The 15,467-nt window shown below is 42.5% G+C and overlaps 1 protein-coding gene across 1 annotated transcript in view; it reads right to left on the bottom strand.

Annotated features, from left to right (window-relative positions):
- LOC134638426 (zinc finger SWIM domain-containing protein 6) overlaps window positions 1-15,467 on the bottom strand; it is a 48,512-nt gene that overhangs the window by 13,254 nt on the left and 19,791 nt on the right. The window contains exons 2-9 of the mRNA XM_063489041.1: window positions 9,106-9,462; window positions 7,565-7,713; window positions 5,824-5,974; window positions 4,168-4,347; window positions 2,329-2,499; window positions 2,012-2,158; window positions 1,242-1,388; window positions 244-504 (exon numbers count right to left, since the gene is read on the bottom strand). Coding sequence (XP_063345111.1) covers window positions 244-504; window positions 1,242-1,388; window positions 2,012-2,158; window positions 2,329-2,499; window positions 4,168-4,347; window positions 5,824-5,974; window positions 7,565-7,713; window positions 9,106-9,462 — 1,563 coding nt within the window. The remainder of the gene's footprint in view (window positions 1-243; window positions 505-1,241; window positions 1,389-2,011; window positions 2,159-2,328; window positions 2,500-4,167; window positions 4,348-5,823; window positions 5,975-7,564; window positions 7,714-9,105; window positions 9,463-15,467) is intronic.

The following is a 15,467-nucleotide window of genomic DNA, read 5'->3' as shown; positions in this document are numbered from 1 at the left end:
AAAAAAGTAAATTGTAAACAGTTTACACTTATGAAACTTTAATTGGGGAAGAGCTTTAGACTTTATCTCTCATTCACCCATACAGCATGTTGGAGTTCAGTGCTGCCCCAGCACACTTTATCATGTGGACAGGAGGAGCACACACCCACTCGACCACGCTGGGAGCAACCATTTAAATGTAAATTTTAAAAAACCAAACCAAAACAAAAGTATAGTTGGAATATATTCTGTTATCTCTCTTACCCTCCAGCAAGAAGACGGCCTGTTTACGGAAGATTTTGACCAGGGAGTCGTCCAGTTCCACTTCCTGCAGCTTGGCCAAGAGTTGCTCTTCATTGCGACACACCTTTTCTTGAGCGTACAGCCCATCAGGCATCACCCGCTGCTGGCCTAGGCCTATCAGAGCGGTCTCCACGGCCAGCGCCACGTACGATTCGCCGTCCCCCAGCAATCGCTGCACAGGCATCCGCTGGAGGTCCGCTCGGCTTACGACGCTGGAGCAATCTACGAAGAGGGAAAAGGAGAAGACAAAGAGGCAGAAGAGAAGAAGTGAGTCAGCATAAACTGGCTGGGAACGTCTGTGTAATTCTCTGAGGCGCTGGACAATAGAGGAGTCCGTCTCCTGTGAAAAACACACTGTGTTCGTCACACAGTGCAGGTCTGAATCCAGTGACCACCCAAAATAAAGATCAACCCCTTAGGAGCATTCCTCTGTTCGCTGCTCTTCCTCAGAGGAGTGGGCTATTTCTGTAAGCAGGAGACGCACAGAGGGACGGAGCAATCGCAGAGAGTAGGCGAGGAGAATTTGAAAAACATGGTGAAGAATAAGACAAAGAGTGAAGGTGAAGCTACACTTAAACTATGCTTTGTATAGACTAAAAATTACTCTACTATAATCGATGAGATATAAATATACATGGAGACTATAAATTTCCTATCTCATGTTAAAAATCAGTCCCATAGAATTGTATAAATCAAACATCTGTGCTAAATTACACAAAAACATCTGTATTTTCATGACTTGTTTGTGTGTAGTAGCTGATTTTTCCATGTAGATACACAAAGACAGACACATGAATCACTTTGTAAAAGGCTCTGGGATGAATAAAGAATATGATAAAGTCGCATTTTGATCTTTTTGGATTTACGTCGGCTTCGAATTTATTGTTTTATAGCTTTTTATTGTGTGTATGGGGTTTTTTTAGCTATTCAAGAGGCCAGTTTCCATAAACCAGCAGTACCTGAGAGGTCTAAGCAGGTGTTAGAGCCCTCCTCGCCCACTCGTCCTGACTCTGTTAGGGTGCTGAACAGGGTGCCAATGGGATCCAGGGGATGTCCCACCCAGCCTTCCATGTTGGTTATGGAAGTGTGGCCTTTATGGAGCAACTCTAGAAAAGGACAAAGCAAACGGGGACATGTCTCAGTGCAAAAACTGACAACATCTTAAAGTGATAATGCACATCATTAGCCTCTGCAAGCTGAACAGCCTATTAACACAAACACAGATACACACAAATAACCACTGTCTGTCCCAGCAAGACCTCATCTTAATTCTTCCACCCCTTAAAGTCGACCCCCTCCGCCACTGAAATGCGCAAGGGTATGAAAACTAATATGCACAGAGCTGTCATCCATACCTGATTAAGAAACAGCAGCGATAGGCCCCATAAACTACCAAAAATCAATACAGACCATATCTCAGCGATGGCATGAGTATTTGTCATTTTTCAGTACCTTGCATGAAGTGCTCATCTACTCTGAAGTTTGGCAAGAGTAATTAGAAGTTTAGAAGTTACACTTTATGGAGGCAAAAGGATTCACAGGAACTGAAAGCATTTCTGGCTTGTTCCTTTTTAAATGTTCCTTTGAGATTATTAGGCATTATATATGATATCACAGTGAGCTGGTGTTGTTTGTAGGTAATTAGCGAGTTTCCAAGAATGGTTTGCTGCCAAACTGGATTCTGAGAATAAAAAACAAATAAGGCTTGAATACCGCAATTTAGTTTCACCTTTCTTGTGCCGACGAAAGTGCTCCAGTTGCCTCTGCTGCTGCCTCCGTAACGTGTTGACCACGGCGATGGCCAGACGGAGGGCTTCTCTCGGGTAACCGTGGGAACGCAGGGCGTCCACCCTGGCGCAGGCTGTTGGGACATGCTCTGAGGGAAAGACAGAAGTTTTAAAACCAGCGTTCCTCTCTCACCTCCTGGACAATCTCAGTTCGGCTTACTGTGTATAAATAACTTTTCTGGCACGTGCTCACTCACACCTCCACACACACACACACACACACACACACACACACACACACACACACAGACAGACTCACCGTGCCATAAGGGCCAACCACGTGAGTCGAAGAGAGAACCCTCCTGGTTGTCATGGTAACAGTAGTTGGCGTAGAGGTCACTGGCGATGATGTGCTGGAGGTGTCGGTCCTGCCAGTGCAGGTCGCAGGCCTCGATGGCCCGTGTGAACACAGTCCTGTGGGGGCGCATCTCTGAAGGAGAAGGAAAGGTGAGGTGAGGTGAGAAAAAGATGGATAACAGCCAAACGCTCGATAATTTGTTGACTTTTTTTATCTTAAAAGACAGCCCTAGAATTTCAATAGCTTAATTTTTTGACATTAGCATAATTGCTCCCCCCCAAAAAAAAAAAAAAAAAAAAAAAACATCACTCGGAAGATTGGCAGCTTGAACTGGCTTGTGTACCACAGAAAATCTGCTGTGGTGTTTTAAAGCCGGAAAGCAAACAGCAATCTAAGCGGCCTCCTCTCGACTCCAGCAGACCGGATTCACACAGCAATTATGTGGGGCAGTAAAATTATTGTGTTTTTGCAGTTGTTGGGTTAATGTATGGAATTGTACTTCTCGTTGTTGTGTTGAGATTTATCATCGATGTGGTTTTTCTCTGTTTCTTTTGTTTTGTCCATCTTGTAAGAAAATAAAATGTGTATGAAAACAAACAGTAAAAAAAGAAAAAAAGAATGGAAATCTGTTGATTTATCTCCAGCACATGCGTGGCTCTTTTAGCTTGGAATAGCTGCCTGTGTAAAATTATCTTTTAGGACAAATACTGGATACTGATAAGCGAACACACACATACGCCCACCCTGTAGCCAAAGCTCCTGAGCCCTTTCACAGTGAGGCAACAATTCTTTGATTTACAATTTTTAATTCATTTTTAATAAACCGAATATGAGTCGCACCAATATGAAATTGAACTTCTCTGCTGACATCATGATTTAAAAAAAAATAATACATTTTTTTTTCTTGTTCATTTTTGAATCGATCGTTAAAAGAAAGCATCTTCTTCTCCTTGTCCGAATCAGGGTCACGGAGGGGCGAGAGGCAAGGCCGTGTTCATTTTGACAGCAAACTTAAGTTGATTCAGTAAAAAAAATAAAGTGTAGAATTTTGTCGTGTTTTTACCGGTGAGAGTTGCTCCACACGGTTTAATAAAGCGTCTTATTTGCCTTAACATCTAATGTGGAATGTGTCCATATGCCTACTTTTCTCTTCCTTCCAAGTTTTGACATTTTGTCTTTTCATGAAAAACAGAACCGTTTCCCATGGACAGCTCAATTGTGTGCACCTAACCTCACTGCACCGCAGATCACATTCCTGCCTTTCTGAACAAATTAATTAGTTCTTATTGGATCTCGTCAATGCATTTCAGCATATCTTCTGTCCTTGTGCTTTGATTTCTATGTAATTATTGTCTGAAATACACAAAAAATGAAGGTAATTATTGGTCAACAAAATTAATTAGCTGGCCGCCGGGCAAACACACAGAGGTAGACATCCAGTCCCACTCATATTCACACCTATGGCCAATCAGCAATCAGGAACCTAGCCCCATCCCCATGTTTCCGAACTATGGGAACAGAGAGAGGCCACACAGACACGGAGAGAACACACAAAGGTTGGACTCAAACCTTGCACCTTCTTGGTGCGAGGCGATGTTGCTAACAGCACCACTGTGAATGGACTAAATCTATGGGAAAGAAATTTGTTCTTTGGGTGCTCGCTATTCATTCCTGCACAACAGATCTTGGAAGTGCCACAGCTGTGACGAGACTCACCTCTCACCTGCTACAACTGCCAGACACGTGTCACGACCAATAAATACGTTATTGACAGACATACAAAACCTGTCGATGTCTTACCTTGGTTGCCATGGGCGCCCTGAGGCAGTGAGTGGGTGAGGTTGGGCAGCTCGTTGCCGTGGTTACCGTCCTCCCAGGGGCAAACGTCCACACTGTTCCATCTGCGCAGCTGGCGCAGCCATGATGACTTCTGCTCCGGTTTACAGTGGGGGTTCAGTACGATGCACATCCACAGGGCACCTGGACACACACACAAACATACTTCAGTTACCTGCCCTACTTCTCAGTTTGTAACAGTGATGTAAGCAATGAGTCACACAAAAGCCATAAAGTGTGTCTTTTGAGATTTAAAATACCTTTAATACAGATATCATGTGAGATTGAAAGCTCGGGGCTGGTTTTACACCCTAACACTGTTTCTTGTTCTTTTAGGAGCACATTTTACGTGCTGCCGCCATCTTGCACTGGAATACAAAACTCTGTGAAAACAGAGAACTTGACTAGTCCCGAGGCAACGCTGACTGCACACACATCATTTTAGAGTAAATTGGAACAAACAGAATATGAAAAGTGGCTATGTCTCTGGGGATACAAGCACAATCGGGGATTTTACTCTCCAGACTCCAAGAGATATGTATACACTCACATTGTGTGTGTGTGTGGGTGTGTGAGAGAGACTGTGTGACTGTGTGTGACTGTATTCTACAGATGCATATGTGTGCAGACAGAGTTTGGGAGGAAGGACGAAGGCAAGGACATAGACAGAATAAGAAGGGAGAAGAAAACACGGCGGAGAACAGAGAGAAAGTGTAAAAAGGAGGGGGTGAGGGGAGAAAATGAAATGGGAGCGCGGATGATGTGGACGAGAAGACACGGGTGAGGACAAGTGAATGAGGCAAGGCTTTGTGTCTGGAGGAGAGGAGTAGCTGCAACTCAAAGAGGAGCAAGACAAAAGAGGGAGTGAGGGGGAGAGAGAGCGAGAGAGAGAGAGGGAGAAAGAGAGCGGCGCCAAGAGGCAGCATTTACCACACATCAGGGGGAGTGATAAGGACTTGGGAAGAAGGTTTTGAAGTGTGGACTTCAAAGAGACCGTGCACACACACACACTTCCAAAAATACGTGGGATTGAAACAGATGAGATCACTGCGCTGTCCTCGCAAAGTGCAGAACAAGACCAAAGGGAGAAAACGAACATCATCATCAACAACAACAACAACAAAAACAACAACAACAGCAGCGACCAAGACATTAGCGAAAGAACAAAAAAGACGCGGAGACAACACGGCTGCTGTCCTGGTGATGAGCCTGCTGGTTTTGCGGCTTGTGAGGATGTGCTTTGCTGTAGGTACAGCACGTCTGTCAGAAGAACTACAGGATGTATCAAGCCAAGCAAGACCACGGCGAGCAGCGCTCTGTCACATCAGCTTAATATGTAATGAGATGAGTCTGAAAACACTGCGGAGGTTATAACATTTAGGGTTTCAGCGCCATGCATTAAATAGCTTGTAATTCACAAAGACATTCTTATACACCACCAGTCACAGTGAGAAAGTGACTGGGCTGTCAGTGACAAGTGTGTGTGGGACAAAAACAAAAAAACAACACCTTTGTGTCGATTTTTGCTAAATCCGTCTAGGCAAAGAGGTGTGTGCGTCCGTATATGCGCGCACATTTATAGGACAGTATGTGCGTGTGCAGTGTGTTTCTCGCTCTCACCCAGCTCATCCCAGAGCTGTCTGTACTTGTCGGTCATGGTGGTGCCCTGCTGTCTCCACAGCGCCAGCCGAGGGTCTGCCATGAACTGTTCTGTGATCAGTGTTAACATCCTCGCTCCGTTGGAGTCACGCATCTTCAGCATCTCCCTCACCTAGAGGAGGACACAAGAGGGACAGGTCCGCGCAGACATGTAGTTTACAGCAGCTGAGGAACAAAGAGCAGCGATAACACGAGCGGCACGTTGTTCTAACATCGTGTGCGCGCTGAAATATTTATGGCACGTACGCAGGCTTAAATCAATGAAGAAAACAACTTTTATGCCTCGGGAAGTAGCAAAAGACGTGTAGCACATTTAAAGATGGCCGGGCATGTTTTCATATCTACTGTGTGTAATCTGTTGATCTTGGTGGTAGAGGTAAATACAGTGGCAGCAAACGTTTATATTTTAATCTTGCAGCTACTGCACTTGTCAACGGTCAAATCAGGTTTAAGTGTACCAAACACAGATGGTCGCATGACAAAATTCCTCTCATTCTCATCGTGTTTTGTTTCCTTAAAACGCTGTTTTAAATACTTACTGTGCTTGTCCTTTTTTTTTTTTTCTTTTTTTTCTAAATAATTCTCTGATTTCACTTAGGGGTTTTAATATTCTGCAAAACTAGATGTCACAAAGAAAATCCATTCATTACATTACATACAATATGGCATCATTAAAAAAATTAAAAAGAATGAGAATCCAACTTCAAGAAAATCGGTTACTAGAAGAAAAAAGTAAAAGTTTATCCTTGTGCATAAACAGCAGCGATAGTTTTCTCTTCTCTACTTCACTTTTTGTGAGAAGCGCTAATCACAAGAGGGACTGGTTTATTGTAAACTACGGTGGTCAGCAACTTCTTCTAGAAGGAGGCATAAACACTCTTGGGTGTGCAGGAATATCAAATATTAATCTGATTTGCTACTTCTTTAAAGACAGGGGAGGGGATTTTTCAGTGAAACACCAGAAAAACAGAAAACAGTAAATTTCAACTTTGCTACATGTGCGGAGACAACACTCACGCACACGCACGCATGGACACTTGCAGTAGATTCACAAGTTCAAATGCAGTGGATGTGTGTTTTAGATTTAAGGGCAGCTCTGCGTAAGCACAAGTGCGTACATGACTCTCGATGTGGGCGTGCACGTCTGTGTAAGCATTATACGCGGCTGTTAGTGGGCGTGCGCGCGCACTGAAATGAATATAACAGGCAACAAAGAGCATGAAGCCGAGAGATATTCTAAAAGCCAGGCGGGCTGGATGATAATGGCCTTGGCTTGCAGTCTTTACATAGCACACAGCGCATTAATGCTGGTCTAGCTCTGCCACTGTAATACCAGGTAACGGAGCGAACGGCACGTCTCTCATGTAATCATTTAATCATGGGTACAGAGGAGCATACTGCGCGAGCTTTCGCCTTCCGATACCTCTCTCTTTCTTTATCTCACAGTGTCCGTCCCTCCTGCAATTAGCTCCAGCATGACTTTCAGTGTATGTGCTCTCTGTATTATGATGTTTTTACTCCTGCTTCTTATAAAAATGCACTAACAATAGGGAGAAAATATTTATTCAAAGTAGCTATTTGTTCTTGTGAGAAAGACAAAAGGGAGCAATGTGAACGGGTCCGTGACTGCCAGGGCTGGTATGTACTGTATGAGAGCTGGTGTGTTTTGTACGTGTATGTGGGAGTGTTCCTGGGTCTTGACCTTGCTGAAGAGCAGGTTGAGCTGCTTGCCCGAGCCGTGGTATCCTCCCTGGGACAGGAAGAGCTTGACCTGCTCCTGAACCTGCTCCTCATCCAGGTGCCAGCAGTTCTCATCATCCACACTAGCTCCCGCTGTGGGGTCCGGGGCCCCTACACACACACACACACACTTCAAATCTTATATGTGCATAAGGCCATAACATTTTTCCCTTATTATCTCTTATCCTAATTAATACTATGGCATTATTGGTATAGGATATTTGTGAATACATATTTGTCAAATAAAACCCAGTGCAGATTTTATATTCTAGGGAATGAGATGAAAGTCAGTTTAATTTTGTTCATGAAAAGCACAAAAACAGTGCACTTTGATCTTAGCAAACACAGTTAAAAGCTAAGTCTACAAAAAAACATCTCTTTCCAAGTTCATTTGCCCTTCCTTTTAAGAAAAAGATCAAAAATTTCTCCATAAATAGCCAGGAAATTAAAAAAAAGACTGACAGTGTAACTCATCTTTCTACACCTTTATGTCCTATGACTACAGCAACCTGCAAGTGCACTACTCGTACTGCAGGCAGCAATGCGGTGTTTTGTTTCTATAACATTACCAAGAACACATCAGCAAAGCCATTTAGCTATTTGATCTTAACAACAGACAAACTTGCCGCCATTGCATTTTAATAAAACTAATTTTAATATAACATAACGTCATTATTTCAGTGCCGCCCTCAATAATTAAACTGCATTACTGATTAAGCAAATTAACTGGTTTCACTGAGATTGATTTTTGTTAAAAGCATGCAATAACAAACTGAGTTTTAAAGATGTCTTTCCGAAGACTCGCTGAGGAGACGCTCAAACTGAGAACCTGAACAGGAGTAACTCTGCTAACAAGAGTTAGTTTACATTTCTAGAGCTATCGATGGCTCGTCGACAGGTCTCTTCATTCTCAAAAGACTCTATTTCTTCTGTTCTCCGTCTTCTTTTTTTGGCCCTCCTTCTCAGTTTCCTTTGCTCAAGTCTGTTTCCTGTGTCCCGTTATTTTTGGACACCTCCCCATAACTTCTTTTTGCTTCCTTCATCACTTCTCCAGTTACCAAGCAGCAACACACACACACACACACACACAAAAAAATGAATCCAGACTCTTTTATGCCTTTTTGTGCTTCCTGGTTTCCTTGGTTTCTCTTCCCGAGTTGTTTGCCCTTCTATTTGTACTTGCTGCTTACCTCTTATGGGTAAGCAGTAAGTACAGCATCGATAACAAGAGATAAACAAATCTGTCTAGTAACCTCTTGATCTGTATCTCTGCATTGTTATATCGCTCTCTCTCTCAGAGGTAAAGAACAGCTCTATAGTGTTGATTGCAGCCACAGAATCTCTGCTTGCTGTCTGGCTCTTATTAATGAGTAACATTGATCCCGCCACACTTCACCTTCCCCTCGCAGTCAATACGTGCGCACGTAGAGGCCGTTAAAACCCACATGCAATCTTAAACATGCCCATTACCTCACAAAGACACTAACACACAGGTTTCCTCACCGTGGACCTGATTGATCTCAGAGTTCTGTGACAGAATCTCGTCTGCCAGTTTCTGCGCAGTAGGCAGAACCTCAGTGTGGTGGACTGATATCAGATACTGGACGAACTTCTGCAGCTGGTCCCTGCTCATCTGGAAGAGGGTTTCCGAGATGGGCAGGTGCAGCTTGACCTGTTCCGGTTTCCGTACTCTGTAAAGCGACAGCGCCACTACATGGGCGCAATAGAAGATGTCCTTGTTTCCACAAGTGCACGTTACCGCCGTGATCTTGCAACGATCAAAGCTCACGCTGACGCTGCAAACGAGCTCTGGTGACGAGGGGGTGGCGGGGTCCGTCACTGTGCCGCTCAGGTGGAAGCCTGAAAATGTTAGAAACAAAAGAGAACGTGCTTTGTTTTAGGAACGTTTTTGTTAAATCCTTCATTGTTTTCCATTTGCCTTTGCAACTAAAACAAGTCAAGCTACAGAAACAGCAGACAACTAAGCAACGTCTTATATAATAGAGGGACATAACCACCATCAGCCACTAGTTAACAGTGCTTACACTCTTCTTTGTAGAATTGTTTTACTTTTGGAGGGTTTTTAAGCATGAAAGGTCTGTTTAGGGTGATGCTAATCGATCTCAGCTGGAGATGGTCCAGGTCCTGTAGTCCCAGACTATGACACTACCACCACCATGTTTGACTGTTGGTATGTTGTTCTTTTTATGAAATACTGTGTTACTTTTGAGCCAGATGTAAGAATATACAAATGACCACAACTGTTAGTATTGCTGAATCATGAAAGCTGACCTTAACTGAGACAAGTAAGGCCTGCAGTTCTTTAGATCATACGCTGGGTTCTTTTGTGACCTCCTCGATGAATCATCGATGCACTCTTAGAGCTCATTATGGCCATTCTTGGATAGATTCACCACTATTCCAAGTTTTCTCTATTTGTGGATAATGCTTCTCACTGTGGTTCGCTTGAGTAAAAATGGCTAGTCTAAGGTAGCCACATGAGGTAGTACAGCATTTGAAGCTTCTGCATTGGATTGAGTTTTTAGTCAAGAAGGTTGCTGCTTGGTCTACAGATCTACAGACACACAGAGGCAACAAGACGTTTTGTACTACAGCAGCTAGTTCACCAAGTGAGCTCTTTATTAAATGACACTACTGCGCACATTGTCTACAAGAATGAATAAACTTAGGATGGAGTTATGTTAAACAGACTCACTCGGCCGCAGTCACCTGCCAAAGGCCCCGTGTTCTCTTATCAGTATGATCAGGACCAGCTGCAGTCTACTACCATTACTGTGAGTGAGAGTAAATGGGCCTGACAGAAATCTAGATGCAGGAAACTGCTGATCCACGGCAAAAGGAATTGAGAAAGAGATAAGGAAGTGAGCAGCGTGCTTGACTTTTCCAATATGAATTATACAGGCTCTCATTTGAATATAATGTTTGATCTTGTCCTGACTGCACCATCCAGAGGCGTGGCTAGTCATTATTCGAGAATACATATGAATGAACCAGGTGGGGGTTCCCAGCAGTGGCCTAAAACACACACTTATGAGCATATGAAAGAGACACACGTGTGGGCACGCACGCACACACACACACACATATTGAGGCACAGCGTGCGATCATGCATTTATTAATAATGGGAGTGGTTTAGCAGAGGCCAGGAGTAGCTTATGAATGCATTTATGCGCTCAAGAGAGAACTCTGAAATTCATGTGGACCATGCAAAGACATACATATCTTTAATATGTTTATCAAAGGACCGAGCGCATACATCGATGTGATATCAAGCATGTATTAACGCATATATCAAAGTGTTTTCTGGGGCTCTATATTTGGTATGAAGGGAGGGGCAGGAGTTGAATATTTTATAGGATATAGATGGAAATGAGTGGAGGATTATTCAGGAAAGCTAAACAGAGGTCAAAATAGACACCCTTCTTTCTTTGTCCTCAATGAGTGGAATAAGAAAGCGGGTGACTAAAATAATGATAATATAAAATGTCAGCATTGTCCCTAAAGCAGCTTGTAGAAAAGCATAGTTGGAAACTTCATTTAAATATCTTGCATATCACAAGACTTTTACTACTTTCCACTTGCCATAGCTATTGCATTCAGCTTATATAGGCTCAGTTATGATTAGTGAACTCTCCCAACTAGTTGTCAATAGCTGTTGTCTTACAGTTTTAATAATTTGCCAACAAGTTTTAGTTAGTCCTGCATCTAATAGCATTTCATACTTGGTGACCACTTTCATTGGTTTATTCCTTTCAATTTCAAGCATTTATTTATACATTTATATCCTTTTAATAGTTACTATTTTAATGGCATGGTATGCTTTCAGCTAGTCATTTAAAACTCTTAATTCATTTTATCCAGACATTTTAGTTTGTTTATTTCACTTTTATCTCACCATTTCAACTGTTAATCAATACATCTGGCTAAATATTTCAGTAGCAAGCCATACCATTAGCTTCTCATTTCAGAGTCTTCATTTAAAATTTTACTGAGCTAATTTAAATGTTTATTCATTATTTTTAGTTAACAATTAGCTAACAAACTGTGGATACTTTTCTCAATATTTAAACTGTTAATACATTAAGGAAACAATTTCAACCAATTTTTTAAACTATTAATTTCAAACTTTTTATTAATTTAGCATTGAATAGCATACTTAGCATAGCATACATACATAGCGTACTTTGACTTTTATTTGTTTTAACAGTTAGCTAACAATTTCACTTACAAGGCATGCATTTGGGTAATCATTTTAAACCACTTTAAACTGTTTAGTTATAGTTTAACAGTTGAAGTAGTGAAAAGAATCATTTTAACAGTTAGCTAACAATTTAAATTACAAGCCATACCTTTAGCTAACTGCAAACTCTAAATTTATAATTTTAGCTAACCATTTATATGAAAAAATAACATTTTGCTTAACTAACAATTTTATTTCTTTATCTATATTTTTAGTTAACAAACTTAACTTCTAGCTTTACTTTGAGTAAACTTTAGATAACCACTTCACATGTTTATCTAAACTGTGAATAAACAATGTGTTCCTATTTATTTTGACTGTCTGTTTTCTGCTTCACATCCATTAACTTCAGTTAGCAGTTAACTTTTCTTCTCAAGCCTCTTCAGGCCCCTCCATTCTTAAATTGCTTTGAATTTTTTTCTCCCTTTTTGGATTAGTTGAGCATTTGTGTTCATTTAATGCTTGTTCCCTTGGATGAGAATAGTTGCTATCGGTTTTATTAGACGGATGCCTAATATAAATCTACCAATACAACATTCAAAAAGCTCTATCAGCATGAATGTAATTGGAGTTTGTAAAACAGAAAGAGCAATGAATTATGATATTTACCCTTTCGCTTAGCATTATCTGCAAACTAAGAAATGCTGGCTGCAAAAACCTAACACTGCACAACACTGCCATGGAGATATGCGTTTCCATTCTGAAAGCCAGCTGGCAGAGGAAACACATGTTTGTTAACAATATCCACAGTAGATTGAGTGTGGATCAAATATGGCAGCCACTCGCATCTGCAGTGATCAAAGCCTATATGTCTCCAGCTGTGGGAGACTCCAGCACTGAGACAATCTTAAACTAGACAAAAACGCTGACATGGTGCACTTGGTTGTAGAGCAGAAAGCTAGCTTATTAAGCCGTAAAAAACATACAAATGAGCAAAGGTTTGTAACTCTTGCTGCTACATTTAGTCTGTCAGTGTGTGTGTGTGTGGGTGTGTGTGTGTGTGTGTGCGCATGTCAAGCTTGTGTTTCGAGAGTGGCCCCTGGTCCACAGAGGGGGGAGAAAGAGAGAACATCAAAAACATGTGGGGCTTAGAGAGCCCAAAAAAATGAACCTTTGATACAATTGCACACACTCTTACACACAAATGTGCGCACACACACACACACACACACACACACACACACACACACACACACACACACACACACACACACACACACTTATCAGACGGTTGTAAAACCAGCTGCACTTTTAAAACCAAAACTATTTTTCTTTCTCATAGAGAAAATGAACAGGGATACTTTTTGGATTCAGAACACATGGAGTATGAAACACTGAACAGTGATAAAAGACTTGCGTATTTAAAAAGCTAAATTCTGTCGTGTTTCCCTTGCTTTAATAGGCATTCTCACTCTCTCCCCTTCCAAGCCCTTTTCATCCATCCATCCCTCCCTCCATCCACATTCCCACAGCTCTTTCTCTCTCACTCTCTGACAGATGGGTAGGTAATGAGTTTCGCCTTTCCCCGTCCAATCGTCTGGGCACCAAAACCTGCCCCCCACGCCAAAAATGCCCTTTTAATTTAGCCAAGCGCTGAGTACAGGGATATTACTGTTTAGATACACGCACTAGCACACACACACATACACACAAACACACCTCCCCTGACTCCTGGTTGGGTGGGTATGAAACCTTCAATGTCTCATGTGCTAGCTATTAAAGAGCCTGGTTTCCCCCTCACCCAGTCCACCCAGCTTTCCTCCCCAAGTGGTACTCAGGGCTCTTTTCTGTGCATGTTCAAGAGGCCAGTGTTGGCTTTCAAAGTAACCATGGCGGCCATTTTTAGAACAAGGCCTCTGTGAGGTTGCCCTAGAAACCCCTTCTGACCGCCCTGGTGAAATCACACTTGGCCCAAAACACAGAGGAAGCAGGCAATGACAGTGTGTGAAAGAGTGAGTGAGAATGAGTGTGTGTGTGTGTGTGTGTGTGTGTGTGTGTGTGTGTGTGTGTGTGTGTGTGTGTGTGTGTGTGTGTATGTAAAGCTAGCTAGCTTGCTAGACAGCTAGACAGACAGACATATAGATATCCACAAATGTCTGTGGACCACCCACACTCTTTGGGTGACCCACATCAAAGCATTCCTTCATATTGCACTTCGATCTTTCATTCTCAAATTGTGTAAGTGCAGATTAGCCAGTATGTGACGTCTTGACCAGCTATGACCACTTCTGCTTATTCCAAAAACAGGGGGCCCCCTGAAATGCCAGATTTGTGCTCTTATTTCAGGGAGGAAAGACCTGGGCTAAGACCTGCAACTCCTTCAACGTACGTCTGCTGTGACGGAAGAATGCCACCTTTATATGCTCCCTATGAAACAGGATTTAGCTTCCCACATGAAGGCAGTTGGTGGGGAGAGGGGGTTTGCTTCGCTAAGCACAAAAGTGCCCAGTGTTCCAAAATCAGTGAACTAAATTAGATTGAGCAACATACATATATTTCCGCAATCAAATTAAGATTCCAAGTCAATGGAGAAAATTCAGGCCCAGCAGTGGGAAGGTCATTAAGTTTATTGGCTGAATTGGTCCATGAGTGACTGTCACCTAAATCTAATATGGCACCCTGCAGTTCAGACAGCACTCATCCTTTCTGTGTGTGTGTGTGTGTGAGAGAGAGTTTGTTTGTGTGTGATTTATTCTGAATACATGATGCATTTGAATGAAAAAACAAAAGACAACAAACAAAACCAAAAAAATAAAAAGAACCAAGATTAAACAAATGGGCCGGTATGAAAGCAAGTCAACATAGGCAAAGAGGGAGAAACAGCCAGAGCAAATATTTAAGGCCCATTCGCCTGCACAGATTCACTTTAGCCTTGCACATTAATCAAATTACCTCGTGGGCTGTAGACAGAGAGAGAGCAACACCTAAATCCGACTCTGCCCTGCTAGAGCTTCTCTGATCCAGAGGGGACCACCTGCAGCAGTGTGAGCTTTAACATGGGATCCTATTTTATGTTGACCAAAGATAGCCTGCTTAAACCTAACAGAGAAAAGGCTATTGGACTGGAATCCAATCCATTTGGTCGGACTGAACTGAGAGGCCCTGCTGAAAGGAGATCTGAACTGCTACAAGGCTGGAAAAGGGACAAAAACTGATGAGCAACCCCCACCCTCTAACACTCCATCCCACCCACAGCTAAAGGAGCATTTCCTTCGTCGCAGCTCCTTGAACTGGCCCGATTAATAAGGTTACAAAGACGTACAGAAGGCTATGCAGCATCTAAAAGGGTAGGTCTGTGTGAGTAACAATAAGTGCATGCGTGTGTGGTCCTATAAGGAAGAACCCATACAGAGACTATAAACAGACATCAGAGCTATTCTGCAGGAGACCTTGCTCCAGGCGTGTGTGTGTGTGTGTCCTAGGTATGGGACAGGCTTGAATAACACAACTGAGCTCCAGGGGCAGCCATATTCATGCCTTAAACCCACTGGTGAACCAAAAAAAAAAAAAAAAAAAGTATTTTTCCTCCCCGGGTGTGTTTTCATCACCCACACATTTACACATGCATATTTGTACACAAACACACACACACACACTCCCAGTC

Source organism: Pelmatolapia mariae, linkage group LG12 (assembly GCF_036321145.2).
Source record: "Pelmatolapia mariae isolate MD_Pm_ZW linkage group LG12, Pm_UMD_F_2, whole genome shotgun sequence".
NCBI lineage: Eukaryota > Metazoa > Chordata > Actinopteri > Cichliformes > Cichlidae > Pelmatolapia > Pelmatolapia mariae.
This window is presented reverse-complemented; position numbering and strand designations above follow the sequence as displayed.